Source organism: Limanda limanda, chromosome 20 (genome assembly GCF_963576545.1).
Source record: "Limanda limanda chromosome 20, fLimLim1.1, whole genome shotgun sequence".
Classification (NCBI taxonomy): domain Eukaryota; kingdom Metazoa; phylum Chordata; class Actinopteri; order Pleuronectiformes; family Pleuronectidae; genus Limanda; species Limanda limanda.
In genome coordinates, this window is record NC_083655.1 from 10379711 (window position 1) to 10402881 (window position 23171).

General features: G+C 43.0%; 3 protein-coding genes across 7 annotated transcripts in view; 1 reads left to right on the plus strand and 2 right to left on the minus strand.

Annotated features, from left to right (window-relative positions):
- ncoa2 (nuclear receptor coactivator 2) overlaps nucleotides 1–7208 on the minus strand; it is a 54466-nt gene extending 47258 nt beyond the window's left edge. For 2 of the 4 annotated variants that reach the window (XM_061093438.1, XM_061093434.1), the window contains exon 1: nucleotides 6815–6957. The gene's annotated coding sequence lies outside the window, so the exon portion shown is untranslated. Of the gene's footprint in view, nucleotides 1–5469; nucleotides 5553–6814; nucleotides 6958–7093 lie in introns of those variants that run through there. The other 2 variants (XM_061093437.1, XM_061093435.1) reach the window with 2 other exon arrangements.
- Nucleotides 7209–11282: 4074 nt separating this feature from the next.
- Nucleotides 11283–18112, minus strand: tram1 (translocation associated membrane protein 1). The gene is made up of 11 exons (XM_061093546.1): nucleotides 17816–18112; nucleotides 16213–16276; nucleotides 14927–15048; nucleotides 14721–14837; nucleotides 14566–14624; nucleotides 14364–14448; nucleotides 14069–14139; nucleotides 13823–13927; nucleotides 13595–13738; nucleotides 12977–13128; nucleotides 11283–12388 (listed from the first exon to the last, which is right to left on the minus strand). The coding sequence occupies exons 1-11, from the start codon at nucleotides 17936–17938 to the stop codon at nucleotides 12318–12320; spliced, it is 1113 nt and encodes a 370-aa protein (XP_060949529.1). The 5' UTR covers nucleotides 17939–18112; the 3' UTR covers nucleotides 11283–12317.
- xkr9 (XK, Kell blood group complex subunit-related family, member 9) lies at nucleotides 17836–21795 on the plus strand. 2 transcript variants are annotated; one of them, XM_061093545.1, is made up of 5 exons: nucleotides 17836–18198; nucleotides 18959–19230; nucleotides 19854–20284; nucleotides 20636–20850; nucleotides 20931–21795. In XM_061093545.1, the coding sequence occupies exons 3-5, from the start codon at nucleotides 19968–19970 to the stop codon at nucleotides 21551–21553; spliced, it is 1155 nt and encodes a 384-aa protein (XP_060949528.1). In that variant the 5' UTR covers nucleotides 17836–18198; nucleotides 18959–19230; nucleotides 19854–19967; the 3' UTR covers nucleotides 21554–21795. The 2 variants fall into 2 exon arrangements, with proteins under 2 accessions (XP_060949528.1, XP_060949527.1); XM_061093544.1 differs by lacking the exon at nucleotides 17836–18198 and having other exon boundaries at nucleotides 18452–19230.
- Nucleotides 21796–23171: the final 1376 nt, after the last annotated feature.

Genomic DNA, 23171 nt, shown 5'->3' on the forward strand with positions numbered 1-23171 from the left:
ATCTGCCTTATTTCATCCTATGACTATCAACATGAAAACAAAACCGTAAAAAAAAACAAAAAAACATCTTAAACATAGTCTGGGGGGAATAAATGGATTTTTGCACAAAGTTAAATTTGATTTCATATTTTAAAGATTTTGGGGAGGACTGACTAGCTAATGTCACAGTCAAAATAATCTTGTGATGTTTGAATTATGCTTCCATGACTATTAATGTGCTCTGTCTCTTATATGTTGTGCAAGTATGTAGTAAGATAGTGTTGTAACTGGTGACGCTTTCTGCCCGATCATCACATAACAAATACTCAGTGAACATCTAATCAGCACCATCTATTCCACACTCAATTTCAGAAGATCTTTCAATTTTCATAGTTGTTAATAGTCATTTATCATTTAAATCAGATAATTTGCTGAATGAATCTTCTAGGAGAAAATTAATTTGTACAATTTGCCCCATGTTATTGTACATTGATAACTTGTGTAACAACAGTCACACACAGGACGTCATTGTTTTCACTCACCAAGTGTCTATAATTATATGGATTATTGCTAAATTACTTGTTAATGTAGAATAACCTGTTGGTTACAGCTGCATATCCTCCAGGTAACTTAATGAGGAGCTCATTAACATGCACACCGCACTCTCCACATTTATGGTTCATTGTGAGAGTTAACGGGGCGTGATACGAGCCTCATGAACCTGAGCAACATTTTATGTTCTGCGATTAATAAAGGAAAACAAGTGCTTCACCTGATGGGTTTGTGCTTAATCTGGTCATAATATTAATCTACTGTATGTCCCACTGTAGCAGAAAAACACAGGTCAGTTTAGGAGATCCCCTACCCCCACTGAAAGCATTAAAGATAAAGCAAGCAGAACCATATTATAGGTCACCGAGGGAACACTGCTGAGTCAGCAGGGAGCGGGTGACGGAGAGAGAGAGAGAGATGGAGAGGGAAAGAGAAATCACGCCGTTCAGAATTTGACCCTCACAATGTGTACAGAAATGAAAAGCCTGAAACTGAATTCCTACATTCCTCTGGCTTTATGACGAGCAAGTGAGAAATGCTGCTGCCCTGCAAGTCATTCCATACTACCTCACAGCCCAGCCGGTGCCTGTGGTGGAGGTGGTGAGCGGATGCCATTTACCTCTGCTCCACCGTATAAGACAGTATTCTACATTTTCCCCAGGACAGATTCACACCGCATATTTTTGGACCACCCACCCGGCTCCAGCAGGCGGCTTGCTCAATCCAAGTTTTCTCTCCCTCCCTCGGTGCCAAGGATTCCACCCTGGGCAGTGGGAAAGGTGCCAACCACATGCTAGCACCCTCGCTAGCACCCGATGCCACAAACACATTGTGGCAGAGGGAAAAGGCAATTCACCCACTCACACTCGATAACCTTTATCCACAACTGCATCCAGTCGTGAATCAATTTAGAAAATACCATCTCATATATTTATCATCAACTTCTGTTCTTCTTGAGGTTTGCCTTTACGTAAAGCTCGATATCCACTCTATTAAAATATGTGCTACTTAAGTAGTTCATTATTATTTTCATGTCTTGTATCATTACACATTAGAAGACTGTGGAACAAGCAGAGAGCTCAGCTGGTCTTAATAAAACAGTGCTGCTTACCTGTTCAAAATAGTAACAGTTATTGCATGCACCATATTGTACAGATAAGCAACGCCAGCCTCATAACATGAGGAAAAAGCTGCAGAAGCATTGTCACACAATCATGTGACCTCTGTTGTCTCCTCTGTCCAAGCCAAACGGTCTAAGGGCACCTTCTTAGCATTGAGCAGTAGACACCACAATATCATTTAGCTTGGGAGATCAATATGCACTTTGCTGTGGCTGACCTACATCAGTAGAGGAGTGTGGCCTGTCGAAATCATTGGATGCCTGTGAGACTCAAGATCCTTGGAGCCCTGCTGGAATCTCCATGGGGGCAGAGGATGAGGCAGCCAATGGTGTGATGTTACAAATCTCAGTTTAAAAGAATATTACATGTTTAAATAATCCTCAAATGGTGAGCCATAACACAAACTGCCTGCTATGGGCAATTACCCTGCCAGGAAAATGATCACAGACAAGTCAAGGACACTTCAATAGTGCATTTGTTTGCCAATTTATATAAGCGCCTGAATGTTCTTACATATTACTTTTGAGAGGTGGACTCCACCAAGGCTATTCATCATAGATTAGACTTATTGAGGGGGGAAAAAACTGAGTATATAAACTACAGGTGAAAGTTATTCCAAGAGCAAACTTGGGCTTAACATTTTCATAAAACAACTGCAATGTCACAGGCCACTGAAAGTCTTCTCTTCATTGTTCAACTCTGTTCCGACAAGCAATCTACATGTATGGCCCCATCTTATCCCGGTGTATTTGTATTTTTTTAGTTTTTTCAATTTTGCGATCAAGTGCTCGCTGTGAATTTTTAAGGAGATTTTAGCGGGGGTGCTGCAAGATAAAATTTTGGAAAATGTACACATTAACTTACATTCAAGGTTTCACATATCCCCACCACAAAATTTCCAGAAAACGTCCAGAGTTCATTGCATGTCTGAGAGCGACTATAGAGTCAGTTAAAGATCCATTGCAAACTGCTGTGAACAAGACCGGATCTTCTCCAGGCACTGATAGATGGGATGGCTGATTTGAGGTCAGCTAAACAAGACAATGACAACATGCCTCGAAGCGAAGAGGGAGTAAATACTCTCTGCTCCTCCGCTTCCATGTCAGAGCCCTCTCAGCTTTCCATCAAACATCCCGGCCTCAGACCTCTCAAACAGACCTCTCTCCGCTGCCGTGCCCCCACCCTCATCTCTGCCTCTGCTGTAAAAACCTGGCCATTACCCCACAGCTCATCCCTCACGCCTACCCAGGATCTGTCACAGTGCTGTTTCCATGACAACGCAAACGCAGAAACAGCAGGGTGAGATGCCCAGCGAGACAAGGCAAACATATCAGGGGGAGGGCTGCACCATGTCAAGGATATACGGTGGACATTACACAGCATGTGATGGACGGATAACGCAAAGTCGCCTGGTCACGACCCATCACAAGTGAGAGCCACATGTTTTCTTAGGAGTCGTCTTTTCTTATCTTACTCCATCTTTAAGTCTAGGCTCAATCGCTGAATGTAATTTATGAAATTAAAAAAGAAGAAATGTTAATAATTCCAAAGCTCAACTATTTGTCTTGAACATATCTGACCAGAGTTGAAAGAAAACAATAACTCCCTGAAAGGAATGTGCAGACTTTAGTAGGGGCAGTAATACTGTGCAACATCCTTATGAGCGCCCAGATTCCTGCCAGCCTCTCAGCGCTGGACGTGGTAATTTGACACTGCTTTTTAAACCAGGAGTGCACGTTTAAAAAGAGCCTGTGTACAACTGAGGACCGTGGTGGCGTTCAGGAGGTGGACATGCTCAGCAGTAGAGACTGAGCTGTCATTTTCCAGCCTGGTTCAAATGACTCAACCGAATGTTGTTAGCAAAGAAGATTGAGTGGAAACAAGAGGAGCAGTGTAGTTACTTGTAAAACAAGATGGGATTCATGTCATAATTTCACCAGAAGCATTTCTTACTGCTTCGAGGGGATAGAGAATCTGAGGGTTCTTAATGTAAACGTTTGACATCTAAATCAGCATTTTGTTAAACTCCAGTAATGAGTCTAAAGCACAGAGGGGAGTGTGAATACATGCATTATCTTCAAGTTGATTGATTTGAATGGACCTTTGTTTACTAACCTGAACCAAGTTTGGCTACTTAAAAAAACATTATTGCTCTTAAAAGACTGGAATTACCTGGGGACCGCACTGGATTTGGATCTCACATTCACAATATGTGCCATGCAATACATTCACATGAATTTGCGCAAAAAATTATGAATCTAGCTGACCCTGAAAGGGAGACTAAAATTATTTCAGAGAATTGAGAGCACAGACGACCTCTGCAATCATTATTTCGGGACGGCCCCAGATTTTGGCTCGAGCTCTTGTTTTGTTGTTTTGTTGGACCAACAGACAAAAAAACAACATGCACAACCAGAAGGAAAAAATGTGATGGGTGCTGGTTTAACAAAATATCACTGAAAAAGAAATCTGCACAGAAGCTCCCTGTAAAGGATTTCTTTGATGATTTGAGCGCGACCATCAGTCCCTGACCTCACAATTTTATTTAATTCAAAGTTTTATAATCATAGAGGACAAATGAAACCACCAAATATTCACAGCAGAGAGACTGGAATCAACAACTTTACCGAAAATGTATGTGTTAACTATTTGCACAAGATCCAAAGGATAAAAATTATATTGAATTTCACATTCTAGTGGTCTTAAGTACACAAAACTAAATCAGTGGCAGCGTGTGCAGCAGAACAAGGTTCAAATGATTACAGTATCACTCAGGTGACGCAACTAAACAGCCTAATCACAGGGCAAAGGCCAGAGATCACCGGATGACAGGTCTGAATCACTGAACGTACTAGTTTGTTTCATGGAAATGGGAACACAGGCCGAACATAGTGACATTGAAGTTGTGTGAAGGAAACTACAGAGCAATGAGCGAGAAAAGCCAGTTTGCAAGAGAGCGGGAGGTGAATGCAGATGAATGGTTTCCAGATGAAGTGACAAGCTGGACATTGCTCGGTCACACACTTGTTGCTGCAGTAGATGTAGTTTTTGGTGCGGAGAAATACAGGTAATACACGTCGTATAAACTGTGCCAAGCCATTGCGCTAAAAAAAAAAACAGCCTCCAATCAGTTATCCTTGTATAAACATCCATAAACATGCACACACGCTCCCATGAATTCCTGGGATCCCGACAGCCTTTCTTTGCACTGTTATGTCAAAACGATAAAACTTAACTTTCCAACACAATCTCTCCAGCTACATGATTCCCTAAAGCAGTGTGGTAAGTTTCTACCTTGAAAACGAAACGATCAAAATATGAGGCTGACGATAAAAACTTAACTTTCCAACACAATCTCTCCAGCTACATGATTCTCTGAAGCAGTGTGGTAAGTTTCTACCTTGAAAACGAAACGATCAAAATATGAGGCTGCAAAATAACACTTTACTCTATGAACACATGTTCATGTAGACCAAACTATACTGTCAAGTTTTCATTGAAACACTCGAAATTATAAATCCGGTCATTTTAGGAGGATCATATATTTCTCCGCTTGCCCTTTATTCTAATGACAGACATTTTAATCTCCTGCTGTTCTCAAAAGAAAAATCATTGTGAGTGAGTTTTGTTACACTGCATATTCAAAAGTCAATAACTTCAGGCACCATGCCCTTGAGATAACAAGCTTCCCAGGCTGGCACATTTACACATGGATTGTAAAAGACCGCAACGCTATTTTTAAACGCTCCAGCCCCATTTAACAGTTTAAGACAGAAAGAAAAAAAAACGTGTGATCCTCTTTTATACGTCTTCCTACCGGGGAGATCTGCCTGAAATCCAGCCCATTGCATCCTCACAGCATGTCTGGTTAAATCCCACATCAGCGGCGATGTGACACCAGAGAACCGTTCACCATCAGGTGGGCAGGGTGACGCAACACACACCGCTCAACTGGTTCCACGGGCTGCGTTCCTCCAGCGTCGCCGAGGAGAAGGAGGAGGAGGAGGAGGGAAGGAGGAGGAGGAGGACCGCTGAAATGGCGCAAGCTGTCTGCCTGTATAGTCCCGGAGCAGTCAAGCAAGAGGGGCTCCGGGGAGCAGGTCCCAAACCCACCAGGCAACCCCCACTGAGCTGCATTCCTCCATACTGCATCAGCACCTTGCGTATTTCCCCTGCCAGCCGATGCACTGGGTCCCGCACATGTCCACAGCGATGCATGCATGCGTGCATCGACACATGATTTATTCAAATGTGAATTTAGGACCCATGCAGGGTCCTCAGGAGGAGCAAATGCAACAACAAGCTGCAAGCACCCTGCAGACCTCCTCCTCCTCCCCCACGACCCCCGAGTGCACAACCCCGGACAACTTTCTGAGCACTTTCCCCAAATGTTTTGAAAACTGCTGGTTCGAGTGCTGCAAGCTCCCCCGTCTGACTGACACGGCAGCGGGGGGGAAACATGGAGCCCGAGCAGTAAACAACCGGAGCCCCAGTAGTTCGGGCAGGAGAGGAGAAGCGAGCGTGCTCCGTGCATCCTGAGCCACTACGCAGACACTCGGTCAACTTACCCCGGGCTTCGCAGCCTGAGGAGGGGGGGCGGCCATGGAGCACAACACGCAGGGGGGGGGGACAACCAGCTTGCACACACACCCGGCGGAGGGAGACGTGTCCCCGGGTCCGGACTCGCTCTCACAGCCCTGACAACCACGCTCACACGTACGGCCACATTAGCCTGCAGCTACACGGCTAGCATGCTAAAGACGCCCCCCCTCCTCCTCTGTCGCCGCTACACTGGCGAACTTCGCCCGGTGTTGTGCGCACCGTCCCCCCGCTCTCTCAGCACACAATAACACACCCTGACACGGGGAAGTACCGCGGCCGCACTGCTGCCCTCCGTACCTGCGGGTAAATCACCCCAAAAAGTGCCCGTAAACACCGCTGTCCGAGCGGGGTTGGCTGCAGAAAGCCCCGCTGACACAGGGTTAGCCGAGGGAAGCTAGCTGCGGCTAACGAGCTAGCGCCGAGGCGAGCGAGAGCAGCCCCGTGCCAGACGAGACTCACAGCCGGGATTCAGGAGCTCGCAGGCGGGTTTCACCACCAACACAGCCCCGGCCCCCGTGTCCACCCCCCTCAGGGTCTCACCCCGGCGGGGGTCCACTCACCTTCCAGTGCTGTCGGCCCGTGTCTTTGCGGTTTAAATCCCCTCAACCCGACGCGGCGCTGACCTTCGCGGCGGCGGAGCAACATTTCTGCTGGCTAGCTGCGCCGCCATGTTTCTGTCCCTGCGAACCCAACACTGAGTGTGTGTTTATCTGGCTGCTGCTGCTGCTCTCCTCCCCCACACCACACCACATCACGGGGCTCCGGCAGCGGCGCTATCAGCTCCTTCACCGCCGGGGCTTCCGTGAGCAACACCCGCCCCCCTCCCCGTGGCGATTTACCTGTCAGGAGCCCGCGGACCCGACTCCGCAGCACCGGGGGTTTCATCCGTGTCTCCTGCTGACAGCCTCCGGACAGCAGCTCCAGAAACACCGCTGGGTCCACGAGTGGCTGCGATGGTGTTTAAAACGCGTGTTGTGGTTTTTAAAATGTGGTCAAACTGTGGCACCCCCTCCCTCCGTCCTTTCTGAATATATTTAAAAACATGTCAAGTGTTGGATCAACACGTCTGCTGCACCAGTGGGATCCCACACATGTGTGAATCTAAGGCAATAAATAACATGTGCAATAAAACTTGAACATTTATATTTATCATTTGCATCTTTTTGGAATTTGAAGTGTTTTCATCCCTGTTTAGTTTGAGATTCTATCGTTTTATTTAATTTATTTTTATGTATTTGCTGCTTTTGCTAGTTTTTAGATTCTGATGTGTTTCATTGCTACTTCTTAGTAGAATTAGCTCCTGATGTGTCGGAATGACAACAAATCTTCATCAATATTGAATCTTCAAAATAAAACAATGGCTACAAATAAAAAAGGCTGGTGGAGTGAATGCACTTCCTTTTATCACACCACTTAAATTACAATCCAGATAACTTGCTACAATATTTACTAACAACTAGTGATATATCATTTTTTTTATTCAACCTAATTTCATGTCATTGTGTTTCTATTTTACAATATAAATGATTGACAAACTTTGTAAATACAACAAACAACTGTGTTCCACTTTATTCTGGTCGAAACGTCAACCAGCAGACAGGCGTGTTCTCCGCAGCAAATCCTGTGCAACTCTACCATCGTGTGGCGGAAAGGTGAAACATCGACCCAGTGCTTTTTTAAAAGTGATCCTTTCTGATCTGTCAGTTCAGATTTTATCACAGTAAAATGTACCACAGTCAAATATGGACTGTCCCTCTCAAAACAGAGAGGTTTTTTGTATTCTGCATTCTGACGCAGAGATATTTAAACATTCACAATAAGATATACAGTTTGTGTATTTTTGACCATGTTAGACACAGTATAAAGCACAGTAAAAAGTCCCTCAAAGTCCCATTTTAAACAATTGGATCCTTTATCCTTCCGCAAACTGTCATGCATCCACAATAACTTTTGGACTGTATACAGATGCACGCACAGGCAGACAAAATTGTAAGTTATAAAAAAAAAATATATATATAAAACAAATAATATAAAGACTCTGAAATCAGCTGTACTGATAGCATATCATGTCATGTCGACAAAAATAAACATTAATGATGTCCACAATCGGGGTGATTCTTACCTCTATATTGTTCGTTCCTCTCCTCCTCTACTTTGCTGTGCTTTCTGAATTGAGCACCTGATAATTTAATCTTTTTTTGATTCATCTTTGACTCTAACCGCAGTCTGTCACCGCAGCGTGTCTGTTCACACAGGGAGCCCATCCAGGAGGATGTTTTAGATGCTGGCTTGCCTGTCCACGGAGCCACGGATGGTGGCATCAGCAAATGTCCCTACTATGCTGCCAAAATGAGTAGATATTTATACTTCTCTTTGTATGCATCATGCTGCTATGAGGAACTGTTGTGAGGTTGTTGTTGTCAAGGTTTGTTTTTCTCTTTTTGTGCATCCAGCAGCGTAGAGTGGAACGGCATATGCCAGTCAACTCGCCATGACCGACCTCCGACCCCCAACGGGACAGGTTCTGTTTGCGACTTGGATTGCTGCTCTGGCTGGATTCGCTGCATGGTATCTGATGAGATCCAGCCTCCATTCTGTCATTTTGCTGCTGAGAGAGGGAGAGGGAGAGGGAGAGGGAGGAGAAACATTGAAGGAAGGCGAATGAGGAGATTGAGACCATTTCATAGTTTAATATAAACATTCTTTAGGGGTCCAAGCTAATTCAATATTGCACTTAAAAACTGTAACTGGCTATACAGCTGACAATGATGCACATATATACAATACACTGTTACACAAGTACAGTTCTTTTTTTTAAATCCATTCTCACATTTCGTAATTCATACTTGGCCTCCAGAAAGTTGGTACATGTGCACAAGTGATAGGAATCCGAAGCTGTTTTTCAAGACATAGCACACCTACACTTTGACAAGTGCATGTTTTATTAAAACTATTTCAGATAATTCAATGTCTACTGATGCATGTTGAAATGATTTAATTCTTTGCTTTGGGTTTTTAAGCTATATTATGATTAAGGTGTAAACAGAGAAGTTTGAGAAGGAAATTTTCTTCTTCTAATGTTAATGGTTTATCTAAATTCTTCTATTAGACCTGTAGTTTATCTACTTGAGGGTTACTTATGTTCGAGGTAGGTCTTTGAACATCTCATTTGTTTTGAATACACAAGTATCCGTCATCGCTACAACTGGGTACCCATCATCCATATGACTTTGACTTAAGTTTTCTCCTGTTAGTATCAAATTATAATAATACATAATTAATTACACTGCGTGTGTAATTCATTTTAATTTTCACCCTGACACAGTATGCTTATTGCACACAGAGTACCACAGGAGATGTGTTGAACCAGGATGCTGTGCTCTCAACGCATACTGCATGTGACTATGCAGTATTCTTTCATTAGCAAAGCTCATTCAGGACAACAGCTGGAGTGCAGCTGTTTGGTCACAGCCATGGAAACCTAAGTAATGATACTGATGTGTTTTGCATTCTCGTTTCTCAGGTTCCTGCTGCAGAAAGATGGCAATATAGTATGTTGGTCATGGACTGCCTGATATACCCCTGTAGTGTCCATGTTTAATTCATTTTCATGCCAGTGTTTTTTTTTTAAATGCTAAAGGTGTTTTTGGAAAACAGAAGGGACACCTACTTAAATTTCAGGGACGCAGGTTGAGTAAAACTTAGTGTTACGTGGGGAGGACTAATTTGTATTGGTTTTGAATTCTCTTGCATTTTCATTAACCCCAGTTCTTATATCCCTTTGTGTGTCTAACTGAACAGAGCTTTATTAGTAACTGAAGAGATAGAGTAACCTTCATGGTATGAGAGGGAAGATCCATTAGTATGTCCTGCTGCTAACGGTGAAATTAAACTCCCTTCTTTTTTTTCTGTTCATGCTGAAATAAAGTGGATTCACTTGGTCTGATGTTTTCGATCACATCTTTATAAAACACCTCATTAGCTTCACACTACAAACCCTGTGGGAGGGGGGGAAATGTTTTTTGAGAGAGGATTCCAGATTCATTCACTAGACTGGCACTCAGTAGAGCTCAACACAGCCGTACAGGTTAATCTCTGATCCATGCAGCTTCCTTCTACCAAGATTTGTGGTTATTGGTCCAGTAGTTTATTACATGTTGACTGACAAATCAGAGGTGAAAACATAACCTCCTTAGCAGAGGTAATAAAACCTCCACACATTTATCAAGGAAATGTCACCAGCAATATTAATAATTAGAAACACAACAGGAAATTAAAAGTAGAATGAAATGTTTCTAGAATATCTAAATAGTTGACGGGTTATTTTCTTTTGGTCAACTTAGCAATTAATTTATTATACTATGTAAATTTAAATTAATTAAATATAAAAAAAGAAAAAGGAAAAATTAAATTAAATAAAATGAATAAAAATAATATTAAAAAACCTGCGCAATGGGCTTCTGCGCAGGATGTGCGCGTGCAGTTTTGTTTGTTTTTTTAAATTTACACATTATTAGATATTGTGCAATGAATAGGTAGTTGAAGTCCTGCCAACACGACAGCCTGCCAAACTTACCCATGAGTTCGGACCCAGCTCCTGTGTCCACTGGTGTCCTGGTTTCACCCATGGCAGCGTAGTGGTGTGGGGCTGGCTCATCCCTGCAGCCCAGGGAGCGCATTTCAGGGGTATATGATGCTGGTCTTCACAGGTGACTGACCTACGCAAGCCTGTATGACATGTGAAATACATTCAATAACTAAAAAAGCCAAATAAGAACTTGGATAGCTCTTTTTTCTTCAATAAAACCATTTATTCCTTTGAAGGACAGACAAACCCCCAGGACATTTACTAAGAGCAGTAAATGGGTTAATTCTTTAAAATAAGCCGGATACCTAGGTGATTGATTCTTACAATACAGCTGCGCTCCATAAATCCATTTTATGGCATGTAAAGTAAAAAGGCATTTGTCAACAGTCAACCAGGCTCATTTGGCACAGTCCAAAGAAGAGCAGGGTTAGAGCCAAACATCCCAGTCCACATCTTTTATTTTAAACAAATCATTCTTATTCAATTAGGTCAAAGAAAAACAAGAAACCCATTTTCACGACAAATGACGAGGGACATACAAAGTTCAATCACACTGACAAAAGGGATGTTTTGCCTGATTTCGTCTTTTCCATCTCAAGTAAAATGATCTTATTTCACTCAAAAAGCTAAGACATGAGGTGTGTTTATTCACAAACAGCATCAAGGAGGGACTGTGATAGATTCAGCTTCATTTCACGATTACAAAAAACTGTTCCTAACTCCAATTATTGAACACGTCAACTCAGAGTATTACAGGGCGATGTCTCCGCTTTTCCTATTCATGAGGATATTCTACCTCGGTTTCCATATAAAGTGTGTTGGTGACTGACAAAGTGAAAACACTGTAAAAATGCCTCGCTGAGTGGGTTTGGACAGTCTGAGGTGTGAAGGCTTTTGTATCCTAAAGATTGTAACACGACTGTTAACAACCTCCTGTCATGAAAAGAACAAAAAGAAAAATAAGAAGGAATTTACTAAACTGCAAAAACATGATTTGGTGAAAAAGAAGAGGAGCTGAGCTAGAAAATACAAATGTGCGGACAAACAGAAATAAAGCACAAGCTGCAATACATTGTATTTAGGGAAAGCATGGTCTGACCCGGGAGGAACACGAAACACTGAAGTCATCATTCCTGAACTTTTTAAAATTTACACACCCTGTACAACACAATCTGTATCAATAGGCACTTCTTAAATAACGGTCTTTTTTTTTTCTCCACAGTTTATTTTTTTGAAATTAGTTTTCTTCTCATTGGAAATGGCACAGCAGAGCAATGATTCTCAAAATCAAGGCGTGCTGGACGACTGGCGGCGAGCAAAGCGAGATGCATTCAGGCCCTTGGAAGTCCAGCTGGGAGGGCAGACCCCGCGTGGGAGCAGAAAAACGCGAATGATGGCGGAGGAGTGGAGGATCCGCCGGTTGGCCACAGACAAGGAGGCACGGGGAGAGATGGGATTAGCTGAGAGGAATGTGTTTATGAAGACTTCTCCTTTCTTGCTCTTGGTGAATCAGCTGCATGGGAGTTCACTCCATTTACTCCATTGGCTGAAACAAAGAAGACATAAAGGTAGGTCCAATGTAAAGAGTGGGTAACAGTGAACATTATGCATTCAACTTAGTGTTTCACGAGAAGAGGAGAAAGTAGTGATTGTATTTTTCTTGTGTTTTCCCCTGTCTGTTTGTTTGTTAGCAGAATTACACAAAAACCTCTAAACAGATTTGCACAAAACCTGGGTAGAGAGATGCATTATGGGTCAGGGGAGAACCCATTAACTTTTGGAGCAGTGGAGGATCCAGGATTTTTTTTCACAGTCTTCAAACATTGCAAGAATGTGTTTTTTGACATTTCGCCAATTTCCCAGGGAATAATTCATGGATCTAGATGAAAATGTCTGATATTTATGAGTGTGTGGCATTAGCCGCAGCTTGATGGTACGTGCTCCACTGAGTGCCATTCTAGTTATGTCATATTTGAAGTATTTGAATATTTGGTGGTATCTTCAGTTTTTAAAATCTGATGTGTTTTTTCTGTCCATTTCATTGAAGCAGTGTGTGTGTGTGTGTGTGTGTGTGTGTGTTTCTTATTACTCAGGAAAGACGAGGAATATTTCATAAAGACGTAAACTGCCTTACCTTTGTCTTTCTTTGATTTGCTCTTGGCTGGAACTTGTTTCTTTTTCAAGGTCTGAACCTGAGCGTGCTCTCTCCACCGGCGCAGCTGGAAGTTGATAAATTTCCACATCATGAAGGCCTGAGTGAGGCAGATGGCAGCCAGCACAGTTATCCTAGTAGAGAGAGGAAACAGTCAGTAAGTCATAAGGTCATTTAAAGCACGTGTAGGTCCTACTCTCACTAAATTAGTTCATTATGGAGTGATATAGTTGAGTGTTTGTTATTAAGTGTTTGGTTGATTTCTAACCCATAAATTGTGTGTAGGAACAATTTCCCCACATCTCTTTCTCACATCTCTTTCACAAGAGGTGATATTTTGCATTTCATTCTAATTAACCGAAACTTGTGTTGGCGAACAACTGTCTTCCTCTTCTGTAAGGAAGTTCTTTCTGTATGTTGAACCTCAGGGCTATGTGAAGTCTTGTGATAAGCTGTTCCATTATTCTACAGTAAGCCGCAAACCAGATAATCTGGATAATGCTATAACGGCAATGGAGCAATTTTTCAGTTTAAAAACATCCACATAAGTTGGTCTTTTTTCAAAAAATTGTTTTGTATTCCCCTCTCAGACACACTCACCGCACAAAGAGAACATTGAAGTTTCCCGCTGCGAAGTCGAAGCCCTGATTCTCAGCGTTGGCGAGGCCGAAGCCCACGGTGAGGACGGACAGGGTCAGGGTGAGCAGCCGCGCCAGGACAAAGAGCACGGCCCACATTGTGAAACTGGAAGATGAGAGGTGATGCAATCGTGACTTCTCACTATCGGTAAACAGTAACAGTTATGAAACAAACAAACTGTGGACTCACCCCAGCTGCCTGTTCTCGTTGCTGAAGTAGATCAAGCGGGAGATGTGGAAGAGCAGCTCCACACAGTAGTGCAACACCAGCAGGACGAGACACAGGCGGTTCAGACTGAAAGACGCGAGAAGACACTTTATTACAACAGACAGGGAGACATGGCTAGAGAGCTACTTTCCCCTAAAGGGCAGAAATTACACATGTTTCACACAATCACACTCGTAATGTCAGGCTTTCTGTAACAGCAGCTCTTACTTCAGAATGTAGGCGACTGCAATGTGGACCAGGTACAGGAAGATGTACACAAGCTGGCGCGGAATATCCTCCTAAGCAGTAAACACAGAGGAAGTCAGGGCTAAATATTTACAGCAGAGCAGCTCGACAAGTACAATTAGGCAAAAGGAGTTTGAGTCACTGAAACAATACAACATAATCAAGGAAGTCCAACAGGAAGTCACCTCAGGGTCCACATAGAAGCTGCAGTAATGTCAGGCTATTCAAAAATGATACATACACACACGCACACACACACACACACACACACACTTACCTTCTTTGTCTTTTGGAAGTAGAGTTCAGGCAGAGAGTGTAACCAGTAACCCAGCTGACAGATAAAGTAGAATTTCATCTGGAATCTGAATAAATCAAATCAAAAGTAAATAAGTTAAACAGTCAAACATGAAGTTCTTGTAAAATGATCAACAACATAACAAGCTCAAACATTGCCTGTTTCAGAGAATATTCCTACTTACGGCATCAGTGTGTGGGGATATCCCTCCCACAGGGAGACTGGACTGGACAGGAAGTTTTCCTGAGAACAAACAGGCATTTCATTTTCAATTCATCCAGTTTCATGGCTCATTTAATTTGCATATAAAAGCAATGGCCACGTAGCTACTGTACGTACAGAGAGGAGGATGCTCATGCCCCAGCCGAAGGAGACGAAGTAGAAAGCGCTGAGCTGGCCCGACTCGTTGAACTTGCTGTGCTTGGTTTTGGAGAAGTGCTTCTTCCTGTTGAGTTTCTGCAAAGATGAACGAAATGAAACAATGCATGAACTGTTCCGTGAGATTAAAAAACAGTGCATTAAAGTGTGTGCGTGTCCGGACTTACATCCAGCACATACTCCTGGATGATGGCGTGCATAATGATGGCCACGAGCATGTAGAAGAAGATGGTGGCCAAGTCCTTGATGCCATGGTGGAAGTGGTTCACGGCCGTCTCCTCTAGGCCCTCTGAAGAGACACACACATACAAAGTACATAAGTAATGCAAAGTCATCATGATAAACAATACTTCCGCTGGGTTTTAGTCTGCATGTTGGGCAGTTATCAGTTGAAAGGATTACGCAAAAAACCGTAGACAGATAAACACGAAACTTGGTGGAAGGAGACATCACATTTTGGTGCAGATCAAAATCAGGGGTGGATCCAGGAATGCTTTTGAATCTTGATGAAAACTTATCATACATGTTCAGGGGGCGGATATTTATTCATGAGTTTAGTGATTTTAAATGTAGTTTGGAAAATGAGACTGTTGGACCAGGGTGGAGATGGTTTGGAGATGTGATCCATTCACATCATATCATCCAATGTATCCATTCCATGCAAATTCCTGACTCACCATCTGTCTAGCCACATTAATTCAACTGAATCAAGTGATTCACAAGTTGAATCATCTGAAACCCTGAGATGGTCTGTGTTTGGAAAAAAAGTCTCGACTGCGAAGCATCTAACCAATACACAGAAACGTCCTCTGTCGCAAACCTTCAATTTCGTATTAGTGAAACCCTGAATAATGCGATTATTTGTGGCACAGACGTAGACGATACGCGAGCAAATAGTTTGAGCGAAGGTTGGAGGCTGGAGGTTTATACAACCGCATAAATAAATCAATTTCAATCAATTTGTAAAAGTCAGCACAGAAAAAGACGCAGCACTGGATTTTTTCACAGATGAGAGATTTAGCTGCTGTGTGTTATTTGTTCTATTAGATACAGGTTGTAAATAAATTACAGAGCCAGGTAAGTGGCAAGGTCCCTCAGATAAGAACCGAATCACCAGCTTGCAGCTCTCAGAGCTCCAGCCTCCAAAGGAAATTTATAACCTTGAAATGAGAAGGACTTGAATCAAGAGGCCTATATTACACCTTAGCCCAAATTTGCCCGGCACAACCTTGCCACAAGAGAACTTTATAACTCAGGCGGACTAAATTTAGCTCCGGAGAGAAAAAAAGGAGCTCTCAAATGGGTTTGTGTAAGGCCACGCAAGTACCGCTCTAGAATCCAAATGAGAGGCCTCCAGCAGGACGACGCTGACAAAACGCTGCATTACGTGTTGAAGCCAAAACCTCGAACCCAATCCCACAACATCTAAGTCTCAATTTAACCTTTAACTTACCGGTTGTTGATATGGTGACATTGTACTGGACAGTTATGAACAGCACGGCAAACTTCGAGGTGACCTGTGGATGTAAAAAATTTAAAAAAAAGTTGAACATGCACATGTGTGACATTCAAGTTAAGGTTCATTTTATTTACATGCACCAAGGCAACATATTGATTTTAAACTTCTAATTGGTTTTAAAGTCACAGACCACTCTCTTTTAGCATCTATAATAATTGGCTGGTATTGAACAAAAATCACCCAAAACAGAGACCCTGTGGGAATATTATCATAACAGAAAAATGCATTAAAATACTGAAACATAAAAAACTTGTAACTTTAAAAGAATACCTACTAGAATTCACTATAAGGACATTGGTGATACATTAATTTGTACTGATAAAATGCACAAACAGGTTTCCAGGGTTACTTTGATTAAAATGCACTCAAACAAGGAGCAGTTTTAATTTGCATATAGAGGACCCAAAATGGTGTAACACGTTGTTTTTTTTCAACTTTGAAACCAATTAATCAGTGTAAGAGTAATGGTATGCTTTATTTCAGCAATACAGTATTATTGTTTTGTGCTGGAAATGCACTTTAAACATCCATAAAAGGGCATAGAACTGCAATAAAGTGACACTCACTTTTTATTTCAGGTTTTGTGCATTAAATGTGGAACTAACTTTTTCTAAAGAAATTGCATTTTGTATATTAACTAATCCATATAATTATGTAGTGAGTATTATAATAGAGATGCATGGAGAAGAGACAATAGGGCCACGTGGCTCAGATACACGGTCTTTAAATCAACGCAGAAACAGCTGGTTGTGTAAATAAATGTCTCTTTTGCTTTGAAAAAACGAAACAACGGGAGTTTTAATGTGGAAAACAAAAACAGGAAGCAGTTGCAGCTACGGGTGCCTTGACACTAATGGCGCTGCTTTCCAGTGACGACACCAGGGACCAAACATGGAACAACTCCCATGAGAAAGTGGACCGGAGCGCAGGGACCGGTCCGGCCGGGTGGAAGGGGTCGAACCCGGGGACAGAGATGGGTTGAGGCCGCTCTCGGTCCCCGGGGACAACTTTGTGATGAGGATGAGGAAGATGATGACAGCCCTCTCTCTCTCCTCTCGCTCGCTCTCTCGTTGTGTGATTGCCACGTAACCCATCGACGCGTAAACCAAAACCAAGTGCAGGCTGTTTGCTGCGCAATACTGGACCCCAGCGGGATCGACACCGGGTCGCCGACCTGCCAAATAGTGACCCCGGTGCACAGAAGCAACTTTTGGGGGGTTTGATCGAGAAATACCGAATCCAGCGCGGGCTGCAGTCAGGTGGAGAGAGAACCCAACTTCCCACAATGCTCCGGTCCCAGCTCGGACACCTCTGTCCCCGCTACAGGCTACAGGGACACCGGGGGGGGGGGACAGACAAACTTTCGATGCCCTGGAGGAAGTAGTGCGGAACAGACCAGACAGCCATGTCAGCCAGCAGATGGGTTTGTGACCGGGAGTCCAGCCGAGCTCCAGCACCCCCCAGCCCCCCCGCCACCGTACACGGTTCAACCCCCCCCCCCCCCTTCCTTGATCCACATGTGTCCTGGGGCACTTACCTCAAACATGAGCCCGAGGAGGAACACCATAGCAACGCAGGAAACAATGTCTGCGTGGTTCTGGATGACAAACTCATGGCTCAGCACCGGCGGGCTCTTGTTCGCCTTCTTTCGGATCGCCATGACTTTTCTCTCTCCGCGGGTTGAACGCAGCAGCCGCGCCGAGGTGCTCGCTTTCTGTCGGATCGGTGTTTACTGTTGTCCGCGCGGTCCAGATCGCTCAGAGCTCCCTCCCGAATCCGTCGAGCGCAGGGCCAGGCGAGCGATTGAATGGCGTGTCACTCTTCAGGAGTAGGAGGGTCCAGGGAGAGGGAGACTCGACCCAACGACGCTGCTTTACGCACAGGGCGGGGGCAGCTGCTGCCTTCGGTCGCCCCCTAAAGGTCCGGAGGAGCCAGTGATACTAGAAATGAAGCTCAAAAGTGCTTTTCATACACTATACAGTAGATACAAATGAAAACATGTGAATACAAATAAAACATGAGAACATTTCAGATAGATGGATACATTATTAGGGCCCGGGCACTGACAAGCACTGACAGACAGTGAGGCCCTATTGGAATTATAAGGATTATTAATATTATTCAGGCAAATTAATTGGCTTTTTGAAGGCTTTAACATGCCGCAATTCTTACCAAATTTGTTTAAAAATATTTTTGCAATCAAATTTACATAGTGTAAGATATTGTGCAATGAAAATGTGGTTGAATCCCTGCCAAGGACTATACTTGGGTATGTAGATGGAGAAGAGTGGGATTTGAACCCCCACAGTCTTCTTGGAGAATGACCACTCTACCCACTAGGCATAATTCATAATACATTCAGGACAGTCAGGACTTATACATCATATTTAAAATGTTAAAGCGAGACTGGTAGAGAAGAGTCTTAAAATCAGTATCCTGTCTCAGATTAACTAACATTCGCTGCCATGGCAGTGAAACAAGTGAAGCACTTCATTAACCAAAGTTTTATTGCTTATAGTTAAACATGAATAGTTTCTCTTTAAATGTGATCACCAGTGGTACAATATAAATGCATTAAGTTTACACAATATTTGTCATTTGACAATAATAAGATGCAGTCCAGGTTTCCTGATCTGAGATAAATCTGTTCCAACACTTACTGTAAAAACTTTACTTACAGGAAAACCTGCGCAAGGTGTCACGTACTCCGTCCCGCCCTCTGTGTCCACAGCAAGCGTCTATTCATGTTTCGTTTCACGGAATGAAGCAACAAAAGATACATACCTACAAGGTAGATTATGTAATTGTGCTTTCCGGTATGACTATCTTGGCTCAGAGTCCCTGAGGTGGAGCCTGTCACAAGTTTCAAGCAAATAGAAAGCAAGGAGCTGAATGCAGACGAGTTTCCCTGTGTGACTCTACACAGCTGTCTACCACGGGGAAAAGATACAGGTAAGTGCGTGTGTGTATAGGTGTGAATATCTTTGTAGGACAGCATTTTGTGTGTAATTCAAAATTAGTAGTTGTCTAGGTTCTAGTTCTGATTAATTTATAAAGAAACGTAATAAAAATACAATAATTGGACATGAAACATGCTTATTTAATTAAATTGGGGAGAATATGAATGTCATTTTGAAAGTGTGATATCTTGAATTTGCGTTAAAATGTGTCTTTAGTTACTCTCTTTAACGTAACACTTATATTGAAGCCAGATATGCTCAGGACACTTATGCTCAGAACTTACAGGGCAAATACAAAATAACTTATGTAAGGGTTCAGAATTGGCAGGACAAGATTTGGAGCATTTTTTATTGGTGTCTGCTGATAACATTGATTATTTTTCTATTGCACACGAACAGTAAGTGTGTCAAGTATCAGGATCCGTATAATAAAGTGTTTATTACATTAGGTCAAAGGCCAGTAGAATATGACACAGCAGCAGCTGACTGCAGTCTCGCTTCATTTTAAAACGACAACTGTCTTTCCTCAAACTTTTGCTTCACCTTGTTGTTAATCTGCGTGAGAGGTTTGTGACTGGTACTGACATATTTTTATCCTGTGTGTTGCTTCCACAGATCGACTGAAATGGCACCTGAACTCCCAGAGTCCAGCAAGAAACAGTCCACAGCAGCTGTTCACACGAGACCTCAGAGTTAAATCTCTGGTTGATCTTGCATAGTGACAGCGAAATGCTCTACTCTGACAGTCAGTACACGCGACTGCGATGGCTACTAACCATTGCTGGACTTGTCCTCTATGTGGTGGACATTGGGACAGACGTGGCACTGGCTCTGAGATATTTTGGTGAGGAACAATATGTCGGGGCTGGACTGACTCTCCTGTTTGTTCTGGCTGGATTGCTGGTGAGCCAGATCTTCAGCTTTGCCTGGTACAGGGACGACATGAAGGATGGGCTGACAAACCCAGACGGCAGAGGAACCGTGGCCGGCATGTCAACTGGTGGACTTGTTGTCCTGCACGTATTTGGCATGGGAGTTGTCTCCAGGTATGGAATGATGACACTGATTGTGATAAGAGCGCTGCATCCTCAGAAGGCCCTGATCCCTCCTGTTATATCTACATAGTACCACAAGCTGATCCTTTAGGCTGTAACAAGAAATATCTGCTTTTGGTGACTCAAAATGCTCGGCATGCCACTCCTGCCGAATGGTTTGGCATTGCAGTATGAGCAAATACAGACTGGAATAACCACATTTAAGCTGCTTTACGTCACATCAGGAGAAAGCCTTGCAAATACATCCCTGTTGCACAGGCAAATGAGGAATGAGTGACAAATATAATGTGTAGTTATGCAAAAACCTGTTTGACTGTGTTTTCACTGTGTCAATGTTGCTAGGTATTACCACCTGTTGAAAAGGGGCTTTAAAGTAGCTAGAATGACGCCAAAGTGCAGCACGGTGGAGGAGAGGAGGGAGGAGCACTACTCTCTGTTTTGCCTGGCTGCTGATCTGAGCATGCTCAAACTGTTTGATGCTTTCCTGGAGAGTGCCCCCCAGCTCCTTCTACAACTCTACATAGTGCTGGATCACAAAGGAGGCTCTGTTATGCAGTGTAAGTGAGTTACAATCAAATCTTTGCATATTCATGAATTTACATCGTCGTTATTCACACCACATGTCCCTTACTTTCAGATTTATCTATGGTCTTTTCCTTCTTCAATATCGCCTGGGCCCTGGTGGACTATCGCCGCTGCCTGCGCAGATCCCTCCCCCTTATCAGGGAGATGCCCTCAGGCCTCCCCACAATAATCTACCTCGTGTACAAACTTTGTACGATCACCAGCCACATCCTCAGCTACAGCCTCCTCCTCATACTGAGCTCTTACAGCACCGTGGCCCTCGTCCTCCTCTGGCTGCTCATGACAACCTTCACACACCTGCTTCACACCAACTTCTGCTCATCCAAAGGCCTGGAGCTCCTCTACCAGGCCGTCGTGGGAGTCATCCTCACCTTCACCTTTTTCAACGTCAAAGGACAGGACACAAAAGTGCACATGACCATCTACTATATTTGCCACTTTCTCATAAACGTTACGGCTCCGGTCCTGCTGGCTCTGTTGAAGCCAGAACAGCAGACATTACTGCTGGTAGTTGGTTGTTTGATCGTTGGAGGGTCATTGCTGGGCCTGGTGAGCCTCATCCTGTTCTACCTCTACCTGCATCCCAGGGGGAAGTCGCTCAGGACAGATGAGGTGGATGGTCTGGGGAAGGAAGTTGAGAGCATGAGAAGAATGAGGAACTTTTTACAACCCTGAAAAAGTACTTTCATTCAAAGTTGTAAAGAGGATAGGTATGCACTTACTGTAAATCTGAACCTGACAGAAAGGAACTAGAATATCATCTCCATATTGTGCTTATATTTATTAGATATTCACATTCAACACTTATCCTCACCCACCATTACCCCCTCTAGTTAGCGTTTTTAATACCAGTACAAAAAGCTAGCGATTTATTTAAGTTATTAGTATTTAATAGTTCATTGTTCTAATTAATATAGAGAGAGTTTTATTAAGTCCTGCTTGCATGAAATACATGTCAACAACATTTGTTGGTGGCGACTAGAATAGTCACCTTATATTGTACTTAAATATATCACATGTCAATGTGACACACACATTTCATTGATAGAACATTGGAAGAGAAAATTAAAAAATGGCTAAAATTAGTTTTCTCATTTTTTGTGTTATATAAATTATTAGGGATGTACAAAAAATGATAACATAAATTATTTTGTTTTCTTATGTGTTTGTCATATTTTTTTGATCTCTCTTCTTGACAAACCTTTTACAACTCAGTGACGCAATACTTGTTCTCCTCTGATTTCATGTCTCAGCTGAAAGTTACTTTGTGGGTAAGGACTAAAATGCTCCTGCAACACAGTGTTAGACACAGTGTTAAACACAGGGTGGCGTCATTGTCTAGGTTGACTTCTCTTAGTGAGGTCCAGCACTGCTCTGGGCCTACATGAGCAAAACATGAAGAGTATACAGTTATAAAAATATATAAATGTATGTTCTCTCTTATATTGTATTATATTATTATATATTATTATTATATATCATGTTTGGATATCATATAATAACAATTTACACTTTAATATTTAAATTCGAATTGTAACTGCAGGACTGATGTGGTTCCTTAAATATCATTGTTTTTTACCCCAAACAAATTTTTTTTTGCTCTTTTCTGCTTCCTTTTTACTTTTGTTTCTATGTCTCTTTATCCTAATGTCCCAGCATATCTCCTGTTCAAAGTGGATGTCCATCACCCCTGATCCTGAATTATAGATCCTGCTTCTACACCTATAATCCCTAGAAACTCCAAGGTGGCAACTAAACATTTCCCGCTCACCTCAGAAATGATAAACACAGGGGCCACGGCTGAGCTAACTAGTAACAACAAACTAGTGCGAATTTTGTTTTGACTACCAGCTAAATATTGTGTGAGTCAACCCCTTGAGCTGAGGACGCTGTTCCTTCCTGGGACGGCAGTTGTGTGGGTGGGAGGCTTTGGACACGGTCGCCATGGCCCAGTGTGAGCTCACCTGGGAGGAACGCCGAGAAACCGCAGAGCAACGATGCTTCTCGGCTCCCAAATAAATCCCAGCCATTTCCCCAACCTCCCTTCCTTTCATTCTGGAGCTTCCTGACTTGTTTACTCCGAGGGGCCACTCTAACTCTCATCTGTAAGTTGTGCTCCGTCAGAGGCACCCCATAACGTGACAAATGTAAGTGGGGAGCTTGTGTCGGAGAGGAAATTAATCACTGAATCCAGTTTTACTATGGACAGTCTCTAACTCTTTGTGTATTTAAAGTAGGCAGATAGTTGTTCTATATAAATGGCTAAAAATAGACACACAACTTGGACTCAATC